Source organism: Bos mutus, chromosome 1 (assembly GCF_027580195.1).
Source record: "Bos mutus isolate GX-2022 chromosome 1, NWIPB_WYAK_1.1, whole genome shotgun sequence".
In the NCBI taxonomy this organism is placed as follows: Eukaryota; Metazoa; Chordata; class Mammalia; order Artiodactyla; family Bovidae; genus Bos; species Bos mutus.
The window spans coordinates 85433736-85460952 of NC_091617.1; the positions used below are offsets into that span (position 1 = coordinate 85433736).

The window sequence follows — 27217 nt, forward strand, 5'->3', positions numbered from 1 at the left end:
AGAAACCAGTGAAAAATGGTCAAGTTCTAAGGCTAAGGTGACACAGGGTAAATGACATATCAAGGTATATGATACAGGAATAGTGGATGAGAGTAGACTACAAGCAATGTTGGGAATGTGTTGAAATTGTAAGAAGGGCTTTATACTCTCTAGGGCTAAAATAAGGGTTCATTGATGAGCCCCTAAATTATAATATTCATTCAGTAAAACATTTAAAGGTATTATATTACATTAATCATTGTTATTCTTATTATCAGGAAGTAGAAGTTCAGTTGAACATAGTGAAAGATGTGTTATTTAAGAAAGTTCAGGAATTACAGACTGAAACAATGAAAGATAAAGCTCTCGTATCTGAAATTGAAGGAACCCGTTCTTCTCTAAAGCACCTCAACCATCAGTTACATAAACTGGACTTTGAAACCTTGCAGCAGCAAGAAATTATGTACGCTCAGGTAGATGTTACTCTTATGAATGTCTTCATACTGATTTGTCATAATTGTGATGGTCACGATACCGCAGTGTCCTAAGAAAAAGATTTCTATGAGCTCTTGACGTTGGCATAGACAGATGCTACAGACTGCAGGGGGTGTGGGTTCCATCTCTGGGCAGGGAACGAAGATCCTACATGCTGCATGGTGCAGCCAAAAAAACAACAAAAAGAATTCCTAAAACCCCTGCAAAACTGTATGTTATGCATACATCAGCCTCTCCACCCCTGTCCCTGGACCAATAGGTTAAAAGTATTTTTAAAGTTTCCTTTTTGGTTCTCTTTATCGTATTCTGTCCCATGTTAATTGTTTAATGTCCTCCCTCTCTACATCTTAATTTTTGCCTCTTATATATTCTTAATTTCTCAGAATTACAGATGCTGAAGTATAATTTTCAAAATATTGTTTAAAATTTCATCGTATTTGAGCCTTTCATGGCTAACAATCTGTGCCTCTTTTTTGTACTCTGTAGAAAAATACCCTCCAAAATCCATGTCCATGTAAACCTAGTAGATTTACTGATGTTCTATCATGATAGTACAATAAATACCCACCTAACTGCTCTATTATATTCTAAGATTAGTGTGTGTTATTATCATATACTCTGGTTGTTGAAGAATAGTTTACTGTTTCTCCCTTTGGAGTAAGAAGGACTTCATCACTAGAGAATTAAAGTGACTTTAGTAAATGATGACATCAGACCAAACTCATGAAAATATTTACAGTGTGTTTGCATCTAAAAAATGGTTTTAACTGTTTCTCCCTACTAATGTTCTTTAAAACCTGTAACAGGATTTTTACATTCAACAAGTAGAACGCCGAATGTCACGCTTAAAGGGAGATATTAATTCAGAAGAAAAACAAGCCCTTGAAGCAAAAACTGTTGAACTTCAGAAGACATTGGAAGAGAAAAAATCTGCACTTTGTCTTTTGGAAACACAGATCAAGAAGCTTCACGTAACTTAGCTAAAATACTTTTTATGCTTCAAATATCCTAATTATTAGTCATTTTATGTTAACATGTTCCTAAGACTGACTTTGGATAGGATGATTGCCAAGCTACCCACATATGTAATAAATGTATGAACTAATGCCTGTATTTCTGTGCTTACATTCTCATATGAATATGAGAAATTCATGAAATATGAAAATAACGTTACCATTGATTATGCATTTGCTGTATGCTATGTCTATGTCTTTAGTGTTTTATTTCATTTAATCCTTATAAATGTCTTGTGAGGAAGATATTATTACCTGTTTTACAGATTAAGTAACTTGTTCATGATTTCACAGCGAGGATTTGATCTTTGGTCCATGTGACTTAAAAATAATCTTAAATGGTACATGATTTAAAAAATTGATAAGTTCTAGTTTCTATTATGTGTCTCCCATAATAACTTGATTGCTTTTTATCACTGAAGTGGCATCTAAAAGAAGCTGCTCTTTTATGGGTCTTCTTTTGTTATTCAAATATTTATTTAGTTACATATTTCATATGACTCTATTTTGTTAATTAGGTTAAAAATGTTCTTCATCCTTAGGTATTTTAATATGTTTATGGTAATATAAAACCTGTGTTAGGGGAACCTATGTAATATAGAACCTATGCTTATGTTTAACTGGCAAGAGTGAAGGCCTGAAAGCATGGATCTGAATGGGGGGAGAACTCCAATTTTAAATGTTGAACAGCTGGAAAGGCTAGTGATGAATGTCCTCTAGTGGTTAAATGAAAAATTGCCCTGAATTCCTTAAGGGCTACAAAGGTGAAAGGGAGCTATTACTTTTTTAAATTAGGAAAGAAAAAAAAATTCAACATGACAAAATATTGGTTCCGAGTGGTTTATAGCCTGATTCAATTTTTAAAAGACTGTTTCCTTGGTTTAATAATAGGAGCACATGTTTTGGAATCAGAACTGGTTTTGAATGTCAAGGTTATACCTAACTACCTGGGTTGGGAAGATCCCTTGGAGGAAGGCATGGCAGCCCACTCCAGTATTATTGCCTGGAGAATCCCATGGACAGAGGAGCCTGGAAGGCTGCAGTCCTTAGGGTTACATAGAGTTGGACAGAACTGAAGTGACTTAGCACAGCACAGTACTGCTTTTTTAACTTTTCTGAGTCTTAGTTTACTCATTTTTAAATGGAAAAAAATATTTGATATTATTTTAGGACATTTGGGAGAATTAGAAGCAATGTGTATCTTAACAATGCATTTAGTCTGTTCTCAATAAATGGTATTGTTTTAATTACATAGAATATGAGAATATTGGTGCTATAGAATGATAGGAGGATGACTTTCATATTTGGATGTGTTTTTTGATGCTAACTCAATTGTGTCTGTTTTGCTGTGTGAGAGTGGTTCTAGTGTTCCCCATTTTAACTACCGTGGGGCTCTGTCCATGATGCAGTAGGCTAGTACTTATGCCTATCCCAACTCTGGTTTTGACAGAGAGGTAAATAAATTAATAGACATACAAGTGAATTTTTAAAGATATTAAAGCTAGTTAACTTTCTAATGAAGGTTTTATCTTCTCGATAGTAGTGTTAGATTGTAAAGTCATTCTACATTCTCTTTCCCATGCCACTCCATCTCTTATTTTGAATAACAAACAAATTTCCACTAGTTGAAAATTACCTTAAATTAATATTTTAACCCTAAAAGTTAATTTTTTGAAGTCATATATTTATGTGAAAAAAAAATCTTACTGTCTTATTTCAATCTTAGGTTCTGATTGTTCAGAGAAATACAGGCAGTGAGAAAGGTAGGGGAGGGAGGAAGCAAGGGAGAGAGGAAGCGAGAGGGGAAAGGGAGAGAGATCTTGGCACTAGAAACTTTTTGCTTTAGGTCCCCTAAGAGGGACTAAGGAGGACAAAGAGAGCAAACCTCATTCTAGTTCTGGGTGGGAAGTGAAGTGAAGTCGCTCAGTCGTGTCCGACTCTTTGCGACCCCATGGACTGTAGCCTACCAGGCTCCTCTGTCCATGGGATTTTCCAGGCAATGGTACTGGAGTGGATTGCCATTTCCTTCTCCAGGGGATCTTCCCAACCCAGGGACTGAACCCGGGTCTCCCGCATTGTAGACAGATGCTTTACCATCTGACCAGGGAGGGAGGATGCAAACTTGTATAAAGCTGGAAGACTGATGAGTATGTATGACCCGTTCATTCAGTCGATGGAATTAGATCTTATCTAGCATTTTTCTCTTCAGCAATATGTGATTATATACATAATAATCATAACTACATTTCCCTGTGTCAAACATTGTTGCACATATTACAGTAACTTCTTTAACCCTCCACAACAGCCGTGGTAGGTAGGTGTTGTTATCATCTCCATTTTAGAAATGAGGAAACTAAGGAAGAATAGGTTGCCCACTGGCGTTGGATGGCTGATAAGTAATTGCTGCTGCTGCTAAGTCGCTTCAGTCGTGTTTGACTCTGTGCGACCCCATAGACGGCAGCCCACCAGGCTCCCCCGTCCCTGGGATTCTCCAGGTAGGAACACTGGAGTGGGTTGCCATTTCCTTCTCCAATGCACGAAAGTGAAAAGTGAAAGTGAAGTCACTCAGTCGTGTCCGACTCTTAGCGACCCCATGGACTGCAGCCTACCAGGCTCCTCCATCCATGGGATTTTCCAGGCAAGAGTACTGGAGTGGGGTGCCATTGCCTTCTCCAGATAAGTAATTAAGACCGTCTAATTCCAGAGCTTGTAGTTAACCAAAACCCTTTGCTTTCTCAGACTGTTAACATTTTTACCTTCTGGGGCTTGGGTTGAATCAAATGATGAAATCCAGAAGGTGAACCCTGTATTTAAACAAAACTTGAACTCTGCCCTCCCATGTCTTCCCATAAATGGCAATCACTTAATAATTCAGTTTGAATGGTAATCATACATGATATTTCCTAGAATTACTAAAATCAAACTGAACCCAAACATCAACAAATAATAAAAATGAAAGTGTTTATATGTGAATATCCATGTATATCTTATTAGAGATGTCAGAGTATGAAGGGGTGAGATCTAAAAATCTGATTATTATAAATATTTAATGGAGCATATAATTCAATGTGTCATGCATGTAATATTGTTATTTAAAATATGTATTTATGTACCTTTTTTCCTCTTTACAGAATGATCTTTACTTTACCAAGAAGTCAAATAGTAAATATCGTGATGAAAAACAGTCCCTCATGACCAAAATAAATGAACTAACCCTTTTCAATGACAGATCAGAGAAAGAACTTACTAAAGCCAAAGCCTTAAAACAGGTGCAATAAAGTCATGTTTATATATAATATTAAAATCCAATATTTTCATGCTAATTGTAGAAAAAATTTTAAATATACCAAATTATAAAGGAAAAAAAGTTAACTATAATCACTGTACAGATAATAAGCAGTGTTATAGTATATTATCATCTTTCAGTCTTTTAAAGAAAATGGATTTATATATTGTATTCAAAAATTTTAAATATATGATACATGTTTTCTAAACATTAAGTATCTTTAAAGACTTCCTACACCCCATTGCATGAAGTGACTATAATTTATTTGACCATCTATTTTTGGATATATATTTTTTCAGTGTTTGGCTATTATAGATAGTACTCTCATGTACTGTGCACACATTTCATTGTACAGTTGTTCATATAGTTCCTTAGGATGAATTTCTAGCTGTATAATTATGGTTCAAAAGAATGTATATTTCTAGTATCTTGAAACTATTTTCAAACCATTTGCCTTCTAGAAGGTTCAATTAATACTTCCACCAGCAATGTATAAGCATTCTATTTTATTTACCACCACCAGGGCTGGATAATATACTGTATAAAATTACTGTTAGTTTGATGGGCAAACATAGTATTTCATTGTTTTCAGTCTGCATTTTAAAGTTGTGAGTGAAGTGAAGTTGCTCAGTCGTGTCCAACTCTCTGCAACCCCACGGACTATAGCCTATCAGGCTCCTCCATCCATGAAATTTTCCAGGCAAGAGTACTGGAGTGGGTTGCCATTTCCTTCTCCAGGGGATCTTCCCGACCCAGGGATTGAACCCGGGCCTCCCACATTGCAGGCAGACACTTTACCATCTGAGCCACCAGAGAAGCCTGCATTTTAAAGTTAGTGAACATTTTAAAACATTTTAAGCATAAAATTTAAAATATTTATGTTTCATTGGAAATGTTTAAGCATTTTTTCTGCTATGTTATTTTCTATAATTTTTCTTTTGGATTTCTAGTTCATTTTCTTGCATATATTTTCATTAGGTGGTTTATGTTTTTAAAATACTTGGGAAAAGATCTTCGTATATTAACTCATAAGTATTTGTCCCATTGTCTTTAAACTTCTATTCAGTTTTTTTCCATAAAACTTTTTTTAAACATCGTATGTTTAAGTGTTTTTCCCTGTATAATTTTTATGCTTAGAAACTTTTTAGTCACACTAAAAATATTTACTATTTCTAGTGGCTGCATTTGGTTTCATCTCTTACATTAAGTTCTTTCATTCATCTGGAATTTATTTCTGGTACATATGAGATATGGGGTTTAATCTTTGCTCTAAATAACAAGCTTTGTCTTGAAATAGTAAAATCTTATATTCTGGAGTATTTTTTCTGGGCTTTCTCTTCTGAAAATTGATCTATTAAGTGTGATCTTGTGTCAGTACTCTGTTGTTGTTCAGTCACTAAGCCATGTCTGACTCTTTGCAACCCCATGGACTATGGCAAGTCAGTCTTCCTCGTACATCATCAACTTCTGGAGCTTGCTCAAACTCATGTCCATTGGTTGGTGATGCTATCTGACTGTCTCATCCTCTGTCATCCTCTTCTTCTCCTGCCTTCAATCTTTCCCAGCATCAAAGTCTTTTCCAATAAGTTGGCTCTTTGCATCAGGTGGCGAAAGTGTTAGAGCTTCAGCTTCAGCATGAGTCCTACCAATGAATATTCAGGGTTGATTTCCTTTAGAATTGTCTGGTTGGATCTCCTTGCAGTCGAAGGGACTGTCAAGAGTCTTCTCCAACACCACAGTTCGAAAGCATCAACTCTTCAGCTCTCAACTTTCTTTAATGGTCCAACTCTCATATCCATAATGACTACTGGAAAAACCACTTTTAACTATACGGACCTTTGTTGGCAAAGTGGTGTTTCTGCTTTTATAATACACTGTCTACATTTGTCATTGTTGTTGTTTAGTTACTAAGTCATGTCCGATTCTATGACTCTATGGACTATAGCCCACTAGGCTCCTCTGTCCATGGGATTTCCCAGGCATGAACTGGAGCAGGTTGCCATTTTCTTCTCCAGGGGATCTTCTCAACCCAGAGATTGAATTTACATCTTTTGTACTGGCAGGCGGATTCTTTACCACTGAGTCACCAGGTAAGGTTTGTAACAGCTTTCCTTTTAATTTCATGGCTATAGTCACTGTCTGCAGTGATTTTGGAGCCTAAGAAAATCTGATCCGTCACTGCTTCCATTTTTTCCACCTCTATTTGCCATGAGGTGGTGGGACTGGATGCCATGATCTTACTTTTTTGAATGTTGAGTTTCAAGCCAGCTTTTTCACTCTGCTCTTTCACGTCAAGAGGCTCTTCAGTTCCTCTTCACTTTCTGCCATTAGAGTGGTATCAGCTGTATATCTCAGGTTGTTGATATTTCTCCCAGCAATCTTGATTCCAGCTTGTGATTCATCCAGCCCAGCATTTCACATGATGTACTCTGCATATAAGTTAAATAAGCAGGGTGACAATATACAGCCTTGTCATTCTCCTTTTCCAATTTTGAACCAGTCAGTTCCGATGTCTGGTTCTAACTATTGCTTCTTGACCTGCATACCAGGTTTCTCAGAGGCAGGTAAGGTGGTCTGGTACTCCCATCTCTTTAAGAATTTTCCACAGTTTGTTTTGAACCACGCAGTAAGCTTTAGCGTAGTTAATGTATCAGATTTTTTTTTTTTTGGAACTCCTTTGCTTTCTCCATGGTTCAAGACATATTGGCAATTTGATCTCTGGTTCCTCTGCCTCTTTGAAACCCAGCTTGCACATCTTGACGTTCTTGGTTTACATACTATTAATGCTAGCTTGAGGGATTTTGAGCATAACTTTGATAGCATGTGAAATGAGTACAACTGTATGGTAGTTTAAACATTCTTTGGCATTGTCCTTCTTTGGGATTCCAATGAAAACTGACTTTTCCAGTCCTGTGGTCACTTCTAAGTTTTCCAAATTTGCTGGTGTATTGAGTGCAGTACTTTAAAAGTCTTAATCTTTTAGGATTTGAAATAGCTCAGCTGGAATTCAATCACCTCCACTAGCTTTGTTTGTAGTAATGCTTCCTAAGGCCCACTTCACACTTCAGGATGTCCAAGTCTAGGTGAGTGACTACAACCTTGTGGTTATTCAGGTCATTAAGATCTTTTTTTGTACAGTTCTTTGTATTCCTGCCACCTCTTCTTAATCTCTTCTGCTTCTGTACTCTATTCTACTCATGACTCTCTTTCAGTATTCTACTTATGATTGAACTATTTTAAAATAAAAATGTATTTATACTTCATCTTGTAGAATTAGTTTAAAATATAAAAATGCTTATCCATAGGGCATCATATATTTTCTGGATATTGTAACTTTCAATTTTAGGAATAACTTCATTTTTTTTTTATTAATAGTAAAACTTGAATTTACAATTACATTATAATAAAAGTTGGAATAGTTATAAACCCTTCTCTTAAAATAAAAGGAAAAAGCAGAGTTATGACTCAGAGCAATCTAAACTTAACCCTAATTAATATCTTGGAAAATAGTCAAATTAGAAAAAATTCTATTTTCAAGTTTGACTTTTGTAGCAATAACAAAGAAACATATTTTGGATTGGTTATACAAATAATTGTTTCAATATTTGATGATTTTATGTTGATAGGATTTGATGATAGAAGACAATCTTTTAAAACTTGAGGTTAAACGTACTCGAGAACTGCTTCACAGTAAGGCAGAAGAAGTTCTTTCTCTGGAAAAAAGAAAACAACAGTTACACACAGCTATGGAAGAACGGACTGAAGAAATTAAGGTTCACAAAACAATGCTTGCATCACAAATAAGATATGTTGATCAAGAACGGCAAAATATAAGGTAATAATTAGAATTTTAAAATACTGCTAATGAATTTTGAAAACATGAGTAGTGTTAGAAGAACTGACTGCTCCCTCCACCACCTTGGATAATCCATCTTTTTCTTATTTGTTTGAAAAGGCTATTAATATAATGTGTGTGTGTATGCTCAGTCGTGTCTGACTCTTTGCGACCCCATAGACTGTAGCCTGCCAAGCTCCTCTGTCCATGGAATTCTCCAGGCAAGAATACTGGAGTGGGTAGCCATTTCCTTCTCCAAGGGATCTTCTCGACCAAGGGATTGAACCTGGGTCTCCAGCATTGCAGGCAGAATCTTTACTGTTTGAACCACCAGGGAAGATTAATATAATACATAGGCCACATTTTAGTAGCAAATCTATGCTTCTCTCTCTCTCTCTCTTTCCTTAGGCTAACTCCTTGTTCTGCAGATTTATCATTTTACGTTAAGATCACCAATTCCCTTAGAATTGATTTTTATATATAGTTTGTGGTAAGGGTTCAATAACATGTTTTCCCTTATGGATCTGCCTGCTATGCAGGAGATGCAGGAGATGTGGGTTCAGGATCCTGCAGGGGGACCCAAGATCCCCCCTGGGTTGGGAGGATCCCCTAGAAAAGAGCATGGCAACCCACTCCAGTATTCTTTCCAGGAAAATCCCATGGACAGAGAAGCCTATTGGGCTATGGCTATGGGGTCGCACAGAGTCGATCATGACTGAAGCAACTGAGTATGCACGCATGCCCAAGGGTCCAATAACATGCTTTCCCTTATGGATACCCAATAGCTGCATTTATTGAAGCAATTTTCCCCTAGAGATCTCACCTATCTTGTATAAGATTTATTTCTGGATTACATGCTACTTTTTAAGTGTTACTGTCAATGTTATCTCTTTTTAAAGCATTTCATATTTGATTTGTTGCTGATATGTAGAAATGCAGTTGGTTTCATTAAGTATTCATCAACCTTGCTTAAACTTTTATTAATTCTAACAGTTGATCTGTAGATTCTACCTTCCAGGTATTTAATTGATATCATTTGCAAACAACAGTTTGGTGTCTTCCTTTTCAACCTCTATAACTTTTCTTGTTCTTGCTTTATCGTCCTTGCTATTTAACCTCCAGTCCAATGATGAATAGTAGTGGTGATTGCAGGTACCCTTGTCTTGCAGGTGTTTGATCTCAAAGGGAAAGTGTTCATTGTTTTATCATTAAGTATCAAGTTTACTATAGTGTTTTTTGAGATTCTTTTTACAATATTAAGAGAGATCCCATCTATTTGCATTCTTTGCTAAGAGGTTGTTTTAGTTTTTTTAATCAGAAATGAATGTTGACTTTTATTATGTGATTTTTTTTCAGTCATTGATATGATATAGCTTCTTCAATCTGTTAGTATAATTGAAAACTGTATATTGATCGCTTTTACAAAGTTAAACTAACTTACTTTCTTGTAGTAAATGTAACTGTCACATATTATATTTTGTATGTATCTAGATTTTGTTTGCTAATATTTTTATATAATTTTTACATTCTATGCTTATAGTTCCTTTCTCTCCTGTCCTTGTCAAATTATCAGGTTATTAAGGTTACATCTACTTTTATAAAATGATTTTTGTGTTTCTTTTTTTCCTATACTCTAGGTAAGTTTGTAAAAGAGCAGAATTATATCTTGAATTTTCGAACACATCACTGGTAAAGCCTTTGGACATCTGCAGTTTTTTGAGGAAGATTTAGTTCAGTTGAACTGTTGGTTCAGTTTATTGGTTATGGGACAGTGTGGATCTTGTATTTTTTCTTGCATCTGTTTTAGTAAATTTCTTATTTTTCTCTAGAAAAAATTTTCTACAGACTTCTTTCATGAAAGTGGCTCTTATTTCTGCATAATCTTCTGTATCTCCTTTTTTTCCTCCTCTCAATCATATCACATTTGTTTTCCATTTTTTCATTCATAAAGAAACTTATCTTTCTTGTTTCCAGAGCTGTGGTAGGTAGGTTTTTTTTCCTTTTAATATTTTTTGTTTTAGGAAGGAGACATGTTTGTGCTTGGTCCACCATCTTAAGCTGAAAGGCCAACAAGGCTTGTCTTTTACAATCACATAAAGGATGAGTAAATATTTTCTGATGAAACAATATTAATACTTAAAAATAAGCAAAGCTATAACTTCTGATACTTACTTTACCATCAACTTTCTTTAGGAGTAGGAACCTAGTATGTTGAAGATTTCTTTTCACTATGGTTAGAAGGCTTATTTTCATGAAGCTGTAGCAGGCAAATGAGTCTCCATGTTGCTGTACATATATTAGCATTATTACAAAATAAGTTAAAAATGATTTAAAAATATAAATTTACTGGAATAAAAGGAAGAAAGTAACCAGCAATTTTAAGGCTGTAAATCTCAGGAGATAATTCTCCAAAAGTTTCTCATATTTCTGCATACCTTAGGAGGAGAGGCAATAGCTATCCTGTTCTGGACCATATTTTAAAAAATTTTTGATGAAAAACACCTAAAATTTATCTTAACCATTTAAAAATGTATAGTTAGTAGTAGTAGTATTTTCACATTTTTGAGCAACAGATCTCTAGAACTTTTTCATGTAAAACTGAAACTCTATAGCCATTAAATATTAGCTTTGCATTTTCCCCTTCCCCTCGCCCTTGATAGCCACTATTTTTTCTGCCTGTATGAATTTGACTACACTAGATGTCTCACATAAGTGGATCATGTAGTATTGATATTTGTCTTTTTTGACTGGCTTATTGTATTTAGCATAATGTCTGCAAGACTCACCCATGTAGCATGTGATAGATTTTCTCTCTAAGGCTGAATAATACTTCATTGTATGTATGTATCACATATTATCCATTCATTGGCCTATGGACATTTGGCTTGCTTCCACTTCTTGGCTATTGTGAACTATTGTGAATAATATATGAACATCGATGTGCAGACATGTCTTTGAAAACCATTTTCAGTTCTTTAGGATATATACCCAGGAGTAGGATGACTGGATCATACGGCTATTTTATTTTTAACTTTTTGAGGAACTGCCATATTTTTCATAATGGTTGCATCATTTTACTGTCCCACCAAGAGTTCTTAAAGGTTCAGTTTCTCTACACCCTCACCAATACTTTATTATTATTTTTTTTGTCTTTGATAGTAGCCATTCTTGCTGGTGTGAAATGACATCTTATTGTGGTTTTGATTTGCATAGGACTATCTTTTAAAGGATATTTGGATAGTGAATAGCCTTGGGAGCTAGAGATAGTATCTCCCTCCGGATCAAAGGTTAGGTATGTTTGCTTATTTCCCATTATGAAATATTTGGATTAGCTAAGCTTGAGTTCTTCAGTTGTGACATAAACCTACTGTATGTGCAGCATCCATTTGATCCCCTCCTCACTTGCATGTGACTTCAAGAGCAAGGGGAACCAATGCAAATAGGCAGCTCATGCTACTTGGTATGCCAATGAGTGGTAAAGTCCTTTTCTGTGACCCAGATATTTTGTGTTTTCTGCCAGCATCCATGAAAGTGGCAGACTAACTTGCTAGCTTTTAAATAGGGTGAAATCTGGGACCTTTCACAGTTCAGTTCAGTTCAGTTGCTCAATCATGTCCAATTCTTTGCCACCCCATTGACTGCAGCACGACAGGCTTCCCTGTCCATCACCAACTCCCGGGGCCTACTCAAACTCATATACAAGGAGTCAGTGATGCCAGCCAGCCATCTCATCCTCTTTCGTCCCCTTCTGTCACCTTCAATCTTTCCCAGCATCAGGGTCTTCTCCAATGAGTTGGTTCTTCACATCTGGTGGCCAAAGTATTGGAGTTTCAGCTTTAGCATCAGTCCTTCCAATGAATATTCAGGACTGATTTCCTGTTTTCAAACTGAAATGTAAAACTGCAAAGTGAGAACCTATTTAAACTGTTTCAGTAGTAACACAAATACAGATGTCTTCTCTAAGAACAGTATAGTCCTTTAAAAAAGTATATTGTTTGTTTTTCAGTGTTTAATTTTTCTTTTCATGTTAGTGCTGAGTTTCATGAGCGGCTAAGTAAAATTGATAAGCTGAAGAATAGATATGAAATTCTTACTGTTGTTATGCTGCCTCCTGAAGGAGAAGAGGAGAAAACGCAGGCCTACTATGTAATAAAGGTAAGCTTAATGGACTTATGGGCTTCCCTGGTGGCTCTGATGGTGAATTATCCATCTGCAATGCAGGAGACCAGGCTTTGATCCCTGGGTTGGGAAGATCCTCTGGAGAAGAGAATGGCTATCCACTCCAGTATTCTTGCCTAGAGAATTCCACAGATAGAGAAGCCTGGTGGGCTATAGTCCATGGAGTCTCAAAGAGTTGGATATGACTGAGTGACTTACCCTTCCACTTCTAATGGATTTACAGTTGTGGTAAAATGAAGTATCCATTCAGTTCAGTTTAGTTCAGTCACTCAGTCGTGTCTGATGCTGCGACCTCATGAACCGCAGCACACCAGGCCTCCCTGTCCATCACCAACTCCTGGAGTTCACCCAAACTCATGTCCATTGAGTCAGTGATGCCATCCAACCATCTCATCCTCTGTCATCCCCTTCTCCTCCCACCTTCAATCTTTCCCAGCATCAGGGTCTTTTCAAATGAGTCAGCTCATCGCATCAGGTGGCCAAAGTACTGGAGTTTCAGCTTCAACACCAGTTCTTCCAATGAACACCCAAGACCGATCTCCTTTAGGATGGACTGGTTGGATCTCCTTGCAGTCCAAGAGACTCTTAAGAGTCTTCTCAAACACCACAGTTCAAAAACATCAAATCTTCGGCGCTTAGCTTTCTTTACAGTCCAAGTCTCACATCCATACATGACTACTGGGAAAACCATAGCCTTGACTAGACAGACCTTTGTTGACAAAGTAATGTCTCTGCTTTTTAATATGGTGTCTATGTTGGTCATAACTTTCCTTCCGAGGAGTAAGTGTCTTTTAATTTCATGGCTGCAGTCACCATCTGCAGTGATTTTGGAGCCCAGAAAAATAAAGTTGGCCACTGTCTCCACTGTTTCCCCATCTATTTGCCATGAAGTAATGGGACCGGATGCCATGATCTTTGTTTTCTAAATGTTGAGCTTTAAACCAGCTTTTTCAGTCTCTTCTTTCACTTTCATCAAGAGGCTCTTTAGTTCTTCACTTTCTGCCATAAGGGTGGTGTCATCTGCATATCTGAGGTTATTGATATTTCTCCCAGCAATCTTGACTCCAGCCTGTGCTTCTTCCAGCCCAGCGTTTCTCATGATGTACTCTGCATATAAGTTAAATAGGCAGGGTAACAGTATACAGCCTTGACGTGTTCCTTTGCCTATTTGGAACCAGTCTGTTGTTCCTTGTCCAGTTCTAACTGTTGCTTCCTGACCTGCATACAGGTTTCTCAAGAGGCAGGTCAGGTGGTCTGGTATTCCCATCTCTTTCAGAATTTTCCACAGTTTATTGTGATCCAAAGAGTCAAAGGCTTTGGCATAGTCAATAAAGCAGAAATAGATGTTTTTCTGGAACTCTCTTGCTTTTTCCATGATCCATTGGATGTTGGCAATTTGATCTCTGGTTTCTCTGCCTTTTCTAAACCAGCTTGAACATCTGGAAGTTCATGGTTCACATATTGCTGAAGCCTGGCTTGGAGAATTTTGAGCATTACTTTACTAGCATGTGAGATGACTGCAATTATGTGGTAGTTTGAGCATTCTTTGGCATTGCCTTTCTTTGGGATTGGAATGAATCCCAAGCTCTTGTTAACAACCAAATGGTATTTTTTTTTTTTTTTTGCTATGGAATTTCAAATATCATAGCTGTCCAGTAGCTATTGCACATAATTAGGGTCATAGAACATGAGTTGCTAGATGGAGGTACTGAAGGACTATTAGTTTTATACACATGAGGTCAAAGAAAAGCCTACACCATTCAGACACAGGTTTTTTTTTTTTTTTTTGGCTATCATTTGTGTCACATTCAGTTCAGTTCACTTCAGTTTAGCCGCTCAGTCGTGTCTGTCTCTTTGCAACCCCATGGACTGCAGCCTGCCAGGCTTCCCTGTCCATCAATTCCCGGAGTTTACTCAAACTCATGTCCATTGAGTCGGTGATATATGCAACCATCTTATCCTCTGTTGTCCTCTTCTCTTGCCTTCAATCTTTCCCAGCATCAGGGTCTTTTCTAGTGAGTCGGTTCTTCACACCTGTGTCATGTTGTGTTCCATCATTTATTCAAAGTTCATAAACTCTTACTCTAAAACCTACTGTCACTCTCAGTATCACGTGCTTGTGACAACCCATTCACTTTGGGCTCAAAGCTTTACTTCACTGTATCCACTCATATGACCACAACCTAGACTTTGTCTCCTGGAGCTCCACCACCTCTGAATCTTACACTCCTGTTTACCATTGCTGTCCTGGAATGGCAGATATCCAGAGAGGAAGGAGGCTGTTCCTTTGCCTTCATATTAGGAGACAAACAGATCAGATAAATTTACTATTTTTTTTTCCTGATGTTTTGAGAGTTGACTACCATCTTGTGGTTGACTTCTACTTACTCTTCTAAGTTTCCCTCTGTACCCCTTCTTTTAGGCTGCCCTGAACACATATGTCTGCCACTTTGCCTCAGGAAATTCCATCCAACCTATATGAGAAATGAGTCCCAGCTCTCAAATGCTTCTTATCTCATCAGTCTTTAGTACCTCAGGCTTCTGTCCACTATTAACAGTAGTTTCCTCTTCTCAGGTTTTGAAGGTTCCCAAGGGGTGAATTGGAGGCTCTATTCTGTTAATTCTTGGGAAGTAGATAGATGCTGCAATTGCAGTGAAGTTCCTCTCCCAACAAGGGCTCTGATGAAGCACTGGTGTTAGAGTGCTTTTGTCCGAGTCTTAATTCTATCACTGATTAGGTAGGTGACCTTGAATAAGTTACTTAACCATTTGGGGCCTCAGTGTCCTCACTTGCAAAATTAGGATACTGTTACATTTGTTGTAAGAAGTAAATGAGAAAATATATGTAAAGCCCTTAAAGCAGTGCATGGAACAAAATGAGCTCTCAATGAATGTTAGCTGAAATTATTGTTATTGCTGTTATGATGATGATGTTGATGGGAAAGTATCCACTTTTTAGGAAAAAACAGGCAGGTCATATGAGGAGGAGTATTCCTTTGTGCCAATGTAACTAATATATGACATTAATCAAGGCTGTCAGTTGTTCTCAATTTCCTGATGCCACATTCCATCTTCTCCAGGGTTCATAGCTTGCTACACAGTTATTTACATGTTTTGTTTATAGAACATTTAAATGTTTTACTCACTATTCCTCATGTGTGCCAGATGTATAAAACTGAAACTTTCTTGAATAACTAAAGTCAGTCTGGCTTAATATTAAGAAAAATCATCCATGGTCTGAAAATGAGGAAAAGCAATCAGTGGGTGTACAATGATGCCACTTCATGGTGACAGAGAAGGCTTGCCATTTTCTAGCAGGCCCTCCAGGGATTGTCTGATTCTACAGGAATGCACACCTCTGACTGATTTTCTGTTGACTAATCTATTTTACCATTCTCTAGAGGGATAGACTTTATCTTATGGAAAAATGATGGTAATGCATATGATTTTCACTCATAACAATGCAAATGAATTTTTCCCAGTGTAATACAACTCACTTAATGCTTGTAGGAAAGATAGCCCAAGCATTATATTGCATTACCAAAGCCTTTGACTGTGGATCACAATAAACTGTGGAAAATGGGAATACCAGACCACCTGACCTGCCTCTTGAGAAACATGTATGCAGGTCAGGAAGCAACAATTAGAACTGGACATGGAACAACAGACTGGTTCCAAATAGGAAAAGGAGTACGTCAAGGCTGTATATTGTCACTCTGCTTATTTAACTTCTATGCAGAGTACATCATGAGAAACGCTGGGCTGGAAGAAGCACAAGCTGGAATCAAGATTTCTGGGAGAACTATCAATAACCTCAGATATGCAGATGACACCACCCTTATGGCAGAAAGTGAAGAGGAACTCAAAAGCCTCTTGATGAAAGTGAAAGAGGAGAGTGAAAAAGTTGGCTTAAAGCTCAACCTTCAGAAAACTAAGATCATGGCATCTGGTCCCATCACTTCATGGGAAATAGATGGGAAACAGTGGAAACAGTGTCAGATTTTATTTTTTTGGGCTCCAAAATCACTGCAGATGGTGATTGCAGCCATGAAATTAAGACAATTACTCCTTGGAAGGAAATTTATGACCAACCTAGATAGCATATAAGCAGAGACATTACTTTGTCCACAAAGATCCGTCTAGTCAAGGTATGGCTTTTCCAGTGGTCGTGTATGGATGTGAGAGTTGGACTGTGAAGAAAGCTGAGTGCTGAAAATTGATGTTTTTGAACTGTGGTGTTGGAGAAGACTCTTGAGAGTCCCTTGGACTGCAAGGAGATCCAACCAGTCCATTCTAAAGGAGATCAGTCTTGGGTGTTCATTGGAAGGACTGATGTTGAAGCTGAAACTCCAATACTTTGGCCACCTCATGCAAAGAGTTAACTCATTGGAAAAGACTCTGATGCTGGGAGGGATTGGGGACAGGAGGAGAACGGGACGACAGAGGATGATATGGCTGGATGGCATCACTGATAGATGGACATGAGTTTGGGTGAACTCTGGGAGTTGGTGATGGACAGGGAGGCCTGGTGTGCTATGATTCATGGGGTCGCAAAGAGGTGGACATGACTGAGAGACTAAACTGATCTGAATTGAACTGAGAAGATATTAGCCAGTTTTATAAGAAAATTAATTTCAGCATTTCTGACTCTGTATATATGTAAAATCTGTTCTAATTCTCTTTTTGAGCTTGTCTAAATGTCTTACTGGTTCTTTCACTAATGAATTGGATAAAATCTTTGACATGTTTATGTTCATATGAGCATAATATTTAACTTTTTGAAAATATGATTTCAGTAGTTTCACTGCTGGAAAAAACTTAGAAGCTAAACATCATTTCTAGTTTTGAATGTGGTAGACTTAGGATGTAAATTCACTCAATTCAGGCTCCTTTCCCTTCCTTATATCCTTTACATTCCTCCAGAAGGTGGTCTTTCCTGATAGGCGTATATGTGTATGTTTATAGCACTGGGGGAGAGGAGTTTGGTTATAGAGCAAACCACTCTTTTATTTTCTGCATACTCTATTTCAGGGGTAAGCAAACCAAGGACTCTGGGCTAAGTGCTGCCCACTACCATTTTATAAATAAGTGCTGAACCACACAATACATAAACTCATTCATTTATGTATTGTCTCTGGCTGGTTTCATGCTACAATAGCAGTGGTATTAAGTACTAGTGGTTTAGAGACTGACTGCCCCATAAAGCCTAAAATACTTACTCTTCCCCATACTGTTTGCTGACCCCTTGTATTAATTTGTTAGAGCTGCTATAACAAAGTGTCACAATTAGGTAGCTTATACTATAGACATCTTACAGTTGTAGTGGCTGGAAGTCCAAGATGGTGTCAGCAGGACTGGTTCTTTCTAAGGGTTGGGAGGGACAATATGTTATATGCCTCTCTCTTAGTTTTTGGTGGTTTGCTGGCAGTTTTTGGAATTCCTTAGCTTATGGAAGCATCATCATTAGCTCTGCCTTCATCTTCACATGGCATTCTTCTTGTGTCTTTTCAGCCTTTCCTCTTTGTCTGTGTTCAAATTCCCCATTTTTGTAAGGACACTAGTGATAGTGGACTAGGGCCTACCCTAATGAGTTCATCATAACTTGACTACATCTACAAGGACCCTATTTCCATATATGGTCACATTCTGAGGTACTGAGGGTTGAGACTTCTTGTGTTTTTTTTTAGGTTAACAGTTTAACCCACAGTCCTCATTTTTGGTCCTGCAAGTATCCTCTTGTCTATGTTACACACATGGTCATATTCCCTTTTACCCACCTTGTATTGTTCAGTCACTCAGTCATGTCTGACTCTTTGCGACCCCATGGACTATAGCACACCAGACTTCCCTGTCCTTCACCATCTCCTGGAGTCTGCTCAAACTCATGTCCATTGAGTTGGTGATGCTATCCAACCATCTTGTCCCGCCATCCCCTTCTCCTCCTGCTTTCAATCTTTCCTACCTTAGCAGCTTCTATATCTGACTCTTAAAAGAGTCAGAAAAAATATAATCAGCAATCAGTGAAGGTCTGGCATCTTTCAAATCACATTTCCAAGTTCCTTTTTATCTTTATAAGGAAACAGTTCAATTCTGATCAGAATTTAATCAAACAGCCCAATAAAATTATTTAAAATGCTGACAGAAAGGTATAAACATTTCTACCAAATACTGCTGCTACTGCTGCTAAGTCGCTTCAGTCGTGTCTGACTCTGTGCGACCCCATAGACGGCAGCCCACCAGGCTCCCCCATCCCTGGGATTCTCCAGGCAAGAACACTGGAGTGGGTTGCCATTTCCTTCTCCAAATAACTGCTCTTCTAATCCAGGATAAAAGGTAAAACATTATATAATTGGTGATTTACAGGTAAATGGGACCATAAAGGTTTAGAAGTTTAAGGTATATATGGAATTAGATCTGGAATTTGTATAAATGAACAAATCCAATGCCTTTATTTGACAAATTGCACTTGGAGTAGTGAAGTAAATTATTTAATGCTATTCAGCTTACTACGGAGAAGGCAATGGCACCCCACTCCAGTACTCTTGCCTGGAAAATCTCATGGATGTAGGAGCCTTGTAGGCTGCAGCCCATGGGGTCGTGAAGAGTCGGACATGACTGTGCGACTTCACTTTCACTTTTCACTTTCATGCATTGGAGAAGGAAATGGCAACCTACTCCAGTGTTCTTGCCTGGAGAATCCCAGGGACGGGGGAGCCTGGTGGGCTGCCGTCTCTGGGGTCGCACAGAGTCAGACAGGACTGAAGCGACTTAGCAGCAGCAGCAGCAGGAGGAAATCTACAACTAAAATCTAGCTGTTTTGACTCATTCTAGCTTTTCCCCACTACACTATATTTTAAATGAAATGTTTGCTAATTCTAGACTGAACTTGAAAGAATTAGATGTAGTTTATCTCAGAATTTTTTTTTTTGCTAAGCTTTTTATTACATACTATTTGATATAAAGTATGTATCTTGAGGCATAATAAAACAATAAACAGTGAAAATGTTAAGAATTGAAATGTTACCAAAACTTTTCCAGTGATCACATTCTGATTTAAAGATAGATACTTGGGATTGAATAACTTTACCAAAGAAATTATTAGTTGATTTTGACTAAAAATAGGTTTCAGTACTTTTTTTTTTAAACTTTATTAAAGTATCGTTGATTTGTTTAGTGTTAAATTTCTGCTGTACAGCAAGGTGATTCAGTTATACATACATATATTCTTTTTCCAATATTCTTTCCCATTATGGTTTATTCAATAGGATCTTGTTGTTTATCCAGCCTGTATATATTAATTTGCTTCTGCTAATGTCAAACTCCCATCCCTTCCCCACCCCCTCTCCCTTGGTGACCACACGTCTGTTTGCTATGTCAATCAGCTTATTTTTAGAAATACATTTTACCACAAATTTGCTTCAGTAATTGAGCCAATTGTAATATCTTAACACTGTAGGAAAGATAACTAAAATATAGTTAATTTCACAATAGTGAACCTGAGAAGGACTTAAAAAAAACTGTAGATCTTAAGTTATGTAAAATTTGATCAGGTTTGAAGGAGGCAGCAATGTTGACTGTGAGAACTTTTTGCTTGCTTAGAATAAATGAGAACTAGAGGTGTGATTCCTGAACCCTGCTTTTACCATATTAGTCATTAAAAACCAACAGTCTTCTGGACTCCCCTGGTGGGCCAGTGGCTAAATTTGCATCTGCTAATCGCAAACTCCCACTCTTTCCCTCCTCTACCCCACCCTTTGCAACTTCAAGTCTGTTTAATGTGTCTGTGGAACTGTTTGTTTCATAGATAGGCTTGTTTTAGAGTCTGCATGTAAGTGATATCATATGATATTTGTCTTTCTCTTTCTTCATTTAGTATGATAACCTCTAGGTCCACCATGTTGCTGCACATTGCATTATTTTATTCTTTTCTACAGCTGAGTTAATATTGCATTGTATATATGTACCACATCAATCCATTCATCTGTCCATGGACATATAAGTTGTTTCCATGTCTTATGAATAATGTTGTGAACAGAGGGGTCCATGTATCTTTTCTGAGTTATCATTTTATATGCGTATATGCCCAGGAGTAGGATTGTTGGATCATATGGCAACTCTCTTTGTAGTTTTTTCAGGAACCTTCATACAGGTCTTCCACAGTGGCAGCACCAATTTACATCCTCACCAACAGTGTAGGAAGATTCCCTTTTCTTCACACCTCCTCTAGCATGTGCTATTTTTAGGCTTTATAATGATGGCTGTTCTGACTGGTGTAAGGTGGGATCTCACTGCAGTTTTGATTTGAATTTCTGTAATGATTAGTGATGAGGAGCATCTTTTCATGGGGGCATTTTTAAATATATATGCATACTCTCTCTCTCAGTCTTTAATTGGAGAAGTGCTTTGGAACTGTTTTGGCACAACTCTAGAAGGCCTAGCCCAGAAGTCCGCTGACTACTTACTGAGGAATTTTTGGTTTTCAGCAGTTTATAGACTTCACTTGTTCCTGGCCACATTTATCATAATTATCTTTAATTAAAGCTGTTTTAAAATATGATAATACATACATGAAGTGAAGTGTTAGTTGCTCACTTCTGTCTGACTCTTTGCAACCCCATGGACTGTAGCCAACCATGCTCCTTTGTCCATGGGATTTTCCAGGCAAGGATACTGCAGTGGGTTAACATTTTCTTCTCCAGGAATATATACATGAAATTGGGCTTAAAATTTGCTGTTTTAATAGTTTTTAAGTGTACAGTTCAGTAGTATTAACTACATTCATATTGTTGTGCAGTCAACACAACAGCCGTCTCCAGAACTTTATCTTTCAGAACTGAAACTGTACCTGTTAAACTGTTAACTCCCCATTTCTCCCTCCCTGAAATCCCTGGCAACCACCAATCTACTTTGCCTTTGTGAATATGACTGCTCTAGGTACCTCATGTAAGTAGAATCATGCAGTATTTTTTCTTCTTAAAAATATTCAATTCCTGGGGTGGGAAGATCCCCTAGAGAATGAAATGGCAAGCCACTCCAATATTCTTCCTGGAGAATTACATGGACAGAGGAGCCTGGCGGGTTAACAGTCCATGGGGTTGCAGAGTTGGACACAACTGAGCAACTAACACTTTCACTTTCATGGGTTTAGCTTGCTAACCTCTTTTACTCCTAAGATTTAAAATGTCAAAGTGTGCCAAACCTCTTCCAGGCAAGAAACATACATTCCTTTTATTTAATATCTAATTTGAAACCTCTTCTACTTAACCTTTTCTTTTCTCAGTAAAGTTTATATTTTTTGGTCATTTTTGTTCGAGTCTTCATGTTAAGTTTTAGTTAACTCCCATCATGGTTTTGTATCCTAAGTGCTATATTTGGAAGGCCTTCAGGATTTGGTAAATCAAGTGCAAGAAATAAATGCTTGGTGCTGCATGAGCGTCCCAAGGCAAATTGGTATTGTGAGTTAAGTACTTCCTGCCCTGATCACAGACATTCTTCTGCCCCCGCCCCCACCCGCCCGCCATGATAAATACTTTTAACCAATCTATTCTATTCTGTTTTAAACAGGCTGCTCAAGAAAAAGAAGAACTTCAAAGGGAAGGTGACAGTTTGGATGCTAAGATCAACAAAGCTGAAAAAGAAATCTATGCTCTAGGAAACACCCTGCAAGTGCTGAACAGCTGCAACAACAATTACAAACAATCTTTTCAGAAAGTGACTCCATCTAGTATGTAGAAATTATTGAAACTTTTAAATGAATGTACATGCAATGAAAGCTGCATAGTTATTTTAAAAAGAGGATCACTATTCGATAAGGAAAACAAGTGCCTCATGTTTGATTCAGCTGAAAACCTAATCACCACAACCCCCCTTCCCTCCCCCACTTAAAATAAATGCTAAGGTGTTAATTCCATCTGTTACTAGTTGTAGTGATGTGGCATAGTACTCCTCTACAGAGTTCATTTCAAATCTGAAAAACACAGCAGCATACTGGGTGCTCTATGTTGACAAAATAAGAATAGTTATTTCACATCCTATTTTTCAAAAATTAGACATACGGAAGTTGACCTTTCATAATGAAAAATATTAGAAGTTTAAATTATGTGTTATTTTAAATTTGCTTTCTACACAGCATGTTAAAAATTTAAAGCAAAATTCTTTTAAATTCTAGGTGCTGAGTATGAGGTAAAAATTCAACTAGAAGAACAAAAAAGAGCTGTTGATGAAAAATATAGATACAAACAAAGACAAATCAGAGAACTACAGGAAGATATCCAGGTAAATTCTATAGGCTTTAATAATAAGCCTTTAGTAAAAGTTAACTAGCACTATTATAATTATTCTACTCTTGTTAATATACAATTTTTTATAGAGAAGCAGTTAGAGATATCTCACTTAAATGAGAAAAAAGTGCTCAAAGTATTAACTAGTTAAAATCCCAGTGCTAAGCCCTGACAATTACTTGGTAATCAGTGGATAAATTACAGCTAACTACCTATGATATCCCCTAATCTTTATTTCAGTTAAATCCTTTAAAATCACCTTAAAAGACTATTCCTTAAAACAAAAATTTGAAAGATGAGAAAACAATGTGCATGGTAATAAGCAGGCTCTATATAAACATTTTGGAGAAGGCAATGGCACCCCACTCCAGTACTCTTGCCTGGAAAATCCTATGGACGGAGGAGCCTGGTAGGCTGCAGTCCATGGGGTCGCTAAGAGTCGGACACGACTGAACGACTTCACTTTCACTTTTCACTTTCATGCATTGGAGAAGGAAATGGCAACCCACTCCAGTGTTCTTGCCTAGAGAATCCCAGGGACGGGCGAGCCTGGTGGGCTGCCATCTCTGGGGTCACACAGAGTCGGACACGACTGAAGTGACTTAGCAGGAGCAGCAGCATATAAACATTTAAGGGCTTCCCTGATGGCTCAATGGTAAAGAATCCACCTGCCAATGCAGCAGACACAAGAGAGAGGGGTGCAATCCCTGGTTTGGGAAGATCCACTGGAGGAGGAAATGGCAACCCACTCCAGTATTCTTCCCTGAAAAATCCCATGAACAGAAGAGCCTGGCAGGCTACAGTTGAAAGGGTCGCAGAGCTGGACATGACTGAGTGCACTTACAGAGATTTTTTTTTTTTTTTTATTAAAGGAATAGATTATATGAGTTGGGAATCTTTGAAAACTGTGTGCTTTCAATAGTCATTGTTTGAATTGTTTTTCTCCCAAATACCATAATAACCTTCCAGTGGAATTATATATAAAACTTAATCCATAAAACCATTATACTTATTATCTACCAATAGAATGTACATTATATATGCAGAGTTGGCTACAACTGAGCAACCAAGCACATATATACAAAAACAAAGGAATCAGAATTAAATACTTGACAAGTGGCAATTATGTTATTTCTGATCCTAACCAATAAATTTGTTATTATTTATTTTCTGCAGAGCATGGAAAATACTTTAACAGTTATAGAACACTTAACAAATAACGTCAAAGAAAAAGTAACAGAGAAGCAAGCTTATGTACTTCAATTAAACAGAGAAACTGAGGAACAGAAGCCAAAATTAGAAAGAGTAACTAAACAGGTATTGGAAACTTTAAAAAACTGACCTGTCATATTTGTTTTGGAGTTCCAAATGGTAACCTCACATCTTCCTTCATCCATTAAAAAATACTTAGTTCTAGAAAATAGGTTTAAATAACTGACTGCTGTTGACCAACAGTGTGCAAAACTCACCAAGGAAGTCCGTCTTTTGAAAGATACAAAAGATGAAACACTAGAAGAACAAGATATCAAACTTCGTGAAGTGAAACAGCTTCACAAGATCATTGATGAAATGATAGTTGATATCACACAAGAAAATGCTGAGATCGGTGTTATCCTTCAAACATACTTTCAACAGGTAATAAGGTTATCTTCTAGTCAAATATTTCTTAAACATTTCATGAAGAAAAATTTAATTAAAAAACATAAAATGAAATCTATTGAAAAATACTCTGAAATGCAGTGGTACTAATGATTGCTCTTGAATATTTTTCCAGAGTGGTTTAGAACTACCTACAACTAGTACTAAAGGTAGTCGTCACAGTTCTAGATCTCCTTCCCAGACTTCACTGTTATCAGCAAGGTAAGTGGAAGGAGAAAACACCATCTCCTGACTCACTCAGTTACAGCTTCCATCCCAAGCAAATTCGGCCACTTCCATATGCCATCGCTGTTGGACCTGCCAGTGCACTGCTAGTACTCTCCCCCACTTTCCCTACCTTCTGATGTTTGTGTCAGAGGCAGAAACCAGCCAGCAGCACAAGACTCTTCTGGCTTCTCTCTGGTGTTAGCATTTCCAGTTTGACATATAGTGCTTTGTGACTATTAGCTATTTCAGCAGGATAAAGCAGGGTGACATTTTGGATGATACACATAGCATGGTCATCCCTGAGTGTGGGGAGAATTGAGTAAACCATAAAAGGACCACTTAGCTGTACATACATATTGAGTAAGATTTATAAGATTAAAATCCACTGTAAAATCTAAGAAGTTAGAAATTTATGCTGCTTTTGTTTGCTAAAAAGGAAATTATTTTTTCTTCTGCAGTTTAGTTTTATCCAGAATTGTATCAGGTAGACATTTAGTCAATGTTCCTGTGCCTTGCTGACAAAATAATAATTAATAATAAAGATGATCCTCATCTTAAAATTCCCAATCTGCCACATTCAGAACCATATTACTTTTCATTACTCCACAGCAAGATGTCATGAAAGGATTTCCTAAAAGATATTTTTTAAGTAAAACAAAATCATAAACATTTTCTATGTAAACATGGTGACCACCCACTTAAACACCCTCAGTTCAGTTCAGTCGCTGTCGTGTCCAACTCTTTGTGACCGCATGTGTGGGGGGGAGACCCGCACACCAGGTCTCCCTGTCCATCACCAATTCCTGGAGTTCACCCAAACTCAGGTCCATTGAGTCAGTGATGCCATCCAGCCATCTCATCCTCTGTCGTCCCCTTCTCCTCCTGCCCTCAATCTTTCCAGCATCAGGGTCTTTTCAAATCAGTCAGCTCTTGCATCAGGTGCCAAAGTATTGGAGTTTCAGCTTCAACATCAGTCCTTCCAATCAACACCCAGGACTGATTTCCTTTAGGATGGACTGGTTGGATCTTGTTGCAGTCCAAGGGACTCTCAAGAGTCTTCTCCAACACCATAGTTTAAAAACATCAATTCTTCGGCACTCAGCTTTCTTTATAGTCCAACTCTCACATCCATACGTGACTACTGGAAAACCCATAGCCTGGACTAGACAGACCTTTGTTGACAAAGCAACGTCTCTGCTTTTGAATATGCTATCTAGGTTGGTCATAACTTTCCTTCCAAGAAGTAAGTGTCTTTTAATTTCATGGCTGCAGTTACCATCTGTAGTGATTTTGGAGCCCCCCAAAATAAAGTTAGCCACTGTTTCCCATCTATTTGCTGGGAAATGATGGGACCAGATGCCATGATCTTTGTTTTCTGAATGTTGAGCTTTAAGCCAACTTTTTCACTGTCCTCTTTCATTTTCATCAAGAGGCTCTTTAGTTCTTCACTTTCTGCCATAAGGGTGGTGTCATCTGCATATCTGAGGTTATTATTTCTCCCAGCAATCTTGACTCCAGCTTGTGCTTCTTCCAGCTCAGCGTTTCTCATGATGTACTCTGCATATAAGTTAAATAAGCAGAGTGACAATATACAGCCTTGATGTATTCCTTTTCCTATGTGGAACCAGTCTGTTGTTCCATGTCCAGATCTAACTGTTGCTTCCTGACCTGCATATAGGTTTCTCAAGAGGCAGGTCAGGTGGTCTGGTATTCCCATCTCTTTCAGAATTTTCCACAGTTTATTGTGATCCAAAGAGTCAAAGGCTTTGGCATAGTCAATAAAGCAGAAATAGATGTTTTTCTGGAACTCTCTTGCTTTTTCCATGATCCAGCGGATGTTGGCAATTTGATCTCTGGTTCCTCTGCCTTTTCGAAAACCAGCTTGAACACCTGAAAGTTCATGGTTCATGTATTGCTGAAACCTGGCTTGGAGAATTTTGAGCATTACTTTGCTAGTGTGTGATATGAGTGCAATTGTGCAGTAGTTTGAGCATTCTTTGGCATTGCCTTTCTTTGGGATTGGAATGAAAACTCACCTTTTCCAGTCTATGGCCACTGCTGAGTTTTTCAAATTTGTTGACATATTGACTGCAGCACTTTCACAGCATCTTTTTGGATTTGAAATAGCTCAATTGGAATTCCATCACCTCCACTATCTTTGTTTGTAGTGATGCTTCCTAAGGCCCACTTGACTTCACATTCCAGGATGTCTGGTTCTAGGTGAGTGGTCACACCATCGTGATTATCTGGGTCGTGAAGATCTTTTTTTGTACAGTTCTTCTGT

The 27217-nt window shown here is 37.7% G+C and overlaps 1 protein-coding gene across 1 annotated transcript in view; it reads left to right on the forward strand.

Annotated features, from left to right (window-relative positions):
- CCDC39 (coiled-coil domain 39 molecular ruler complex subunit) overlaps positions 1-27217 on the forward strand; it is a 51419-nt gene that overhangs the window by 22347 nt on the left and 1855 nt on the right. The window contains exons 10-19 of the mRNA XM_005892525.2: positions 258-452; positions 1281-1445; positions 4619-4756; positions 8400-8608; positions 12640-12763; positions 22352-22511; positions 22956-23062; positions 24244-24384; positions 24523-24702; positions 24842-24927. Coding sequence (XP_005892587.2) covers positions 258-452; positions 1281-1445; positions 4619-4756; positions 8400-8608; positions 12640-12763; positions 22352-22511; positions 22956-23062; positions 24244-24384; positions 24523-24702; positions 24842-24927 — 1505 coding nt within the window. The remainder of the gene's footprint in view (positions 1-257; positions 453-1280; positions 1446-4618; positions 4757-8399; positions 8609-12639; positions 12764-22351; positions 22512-22955; positions 23063-24243; positions 24385-24522; positions 24703-24841; positions 24928-27217) is intronic.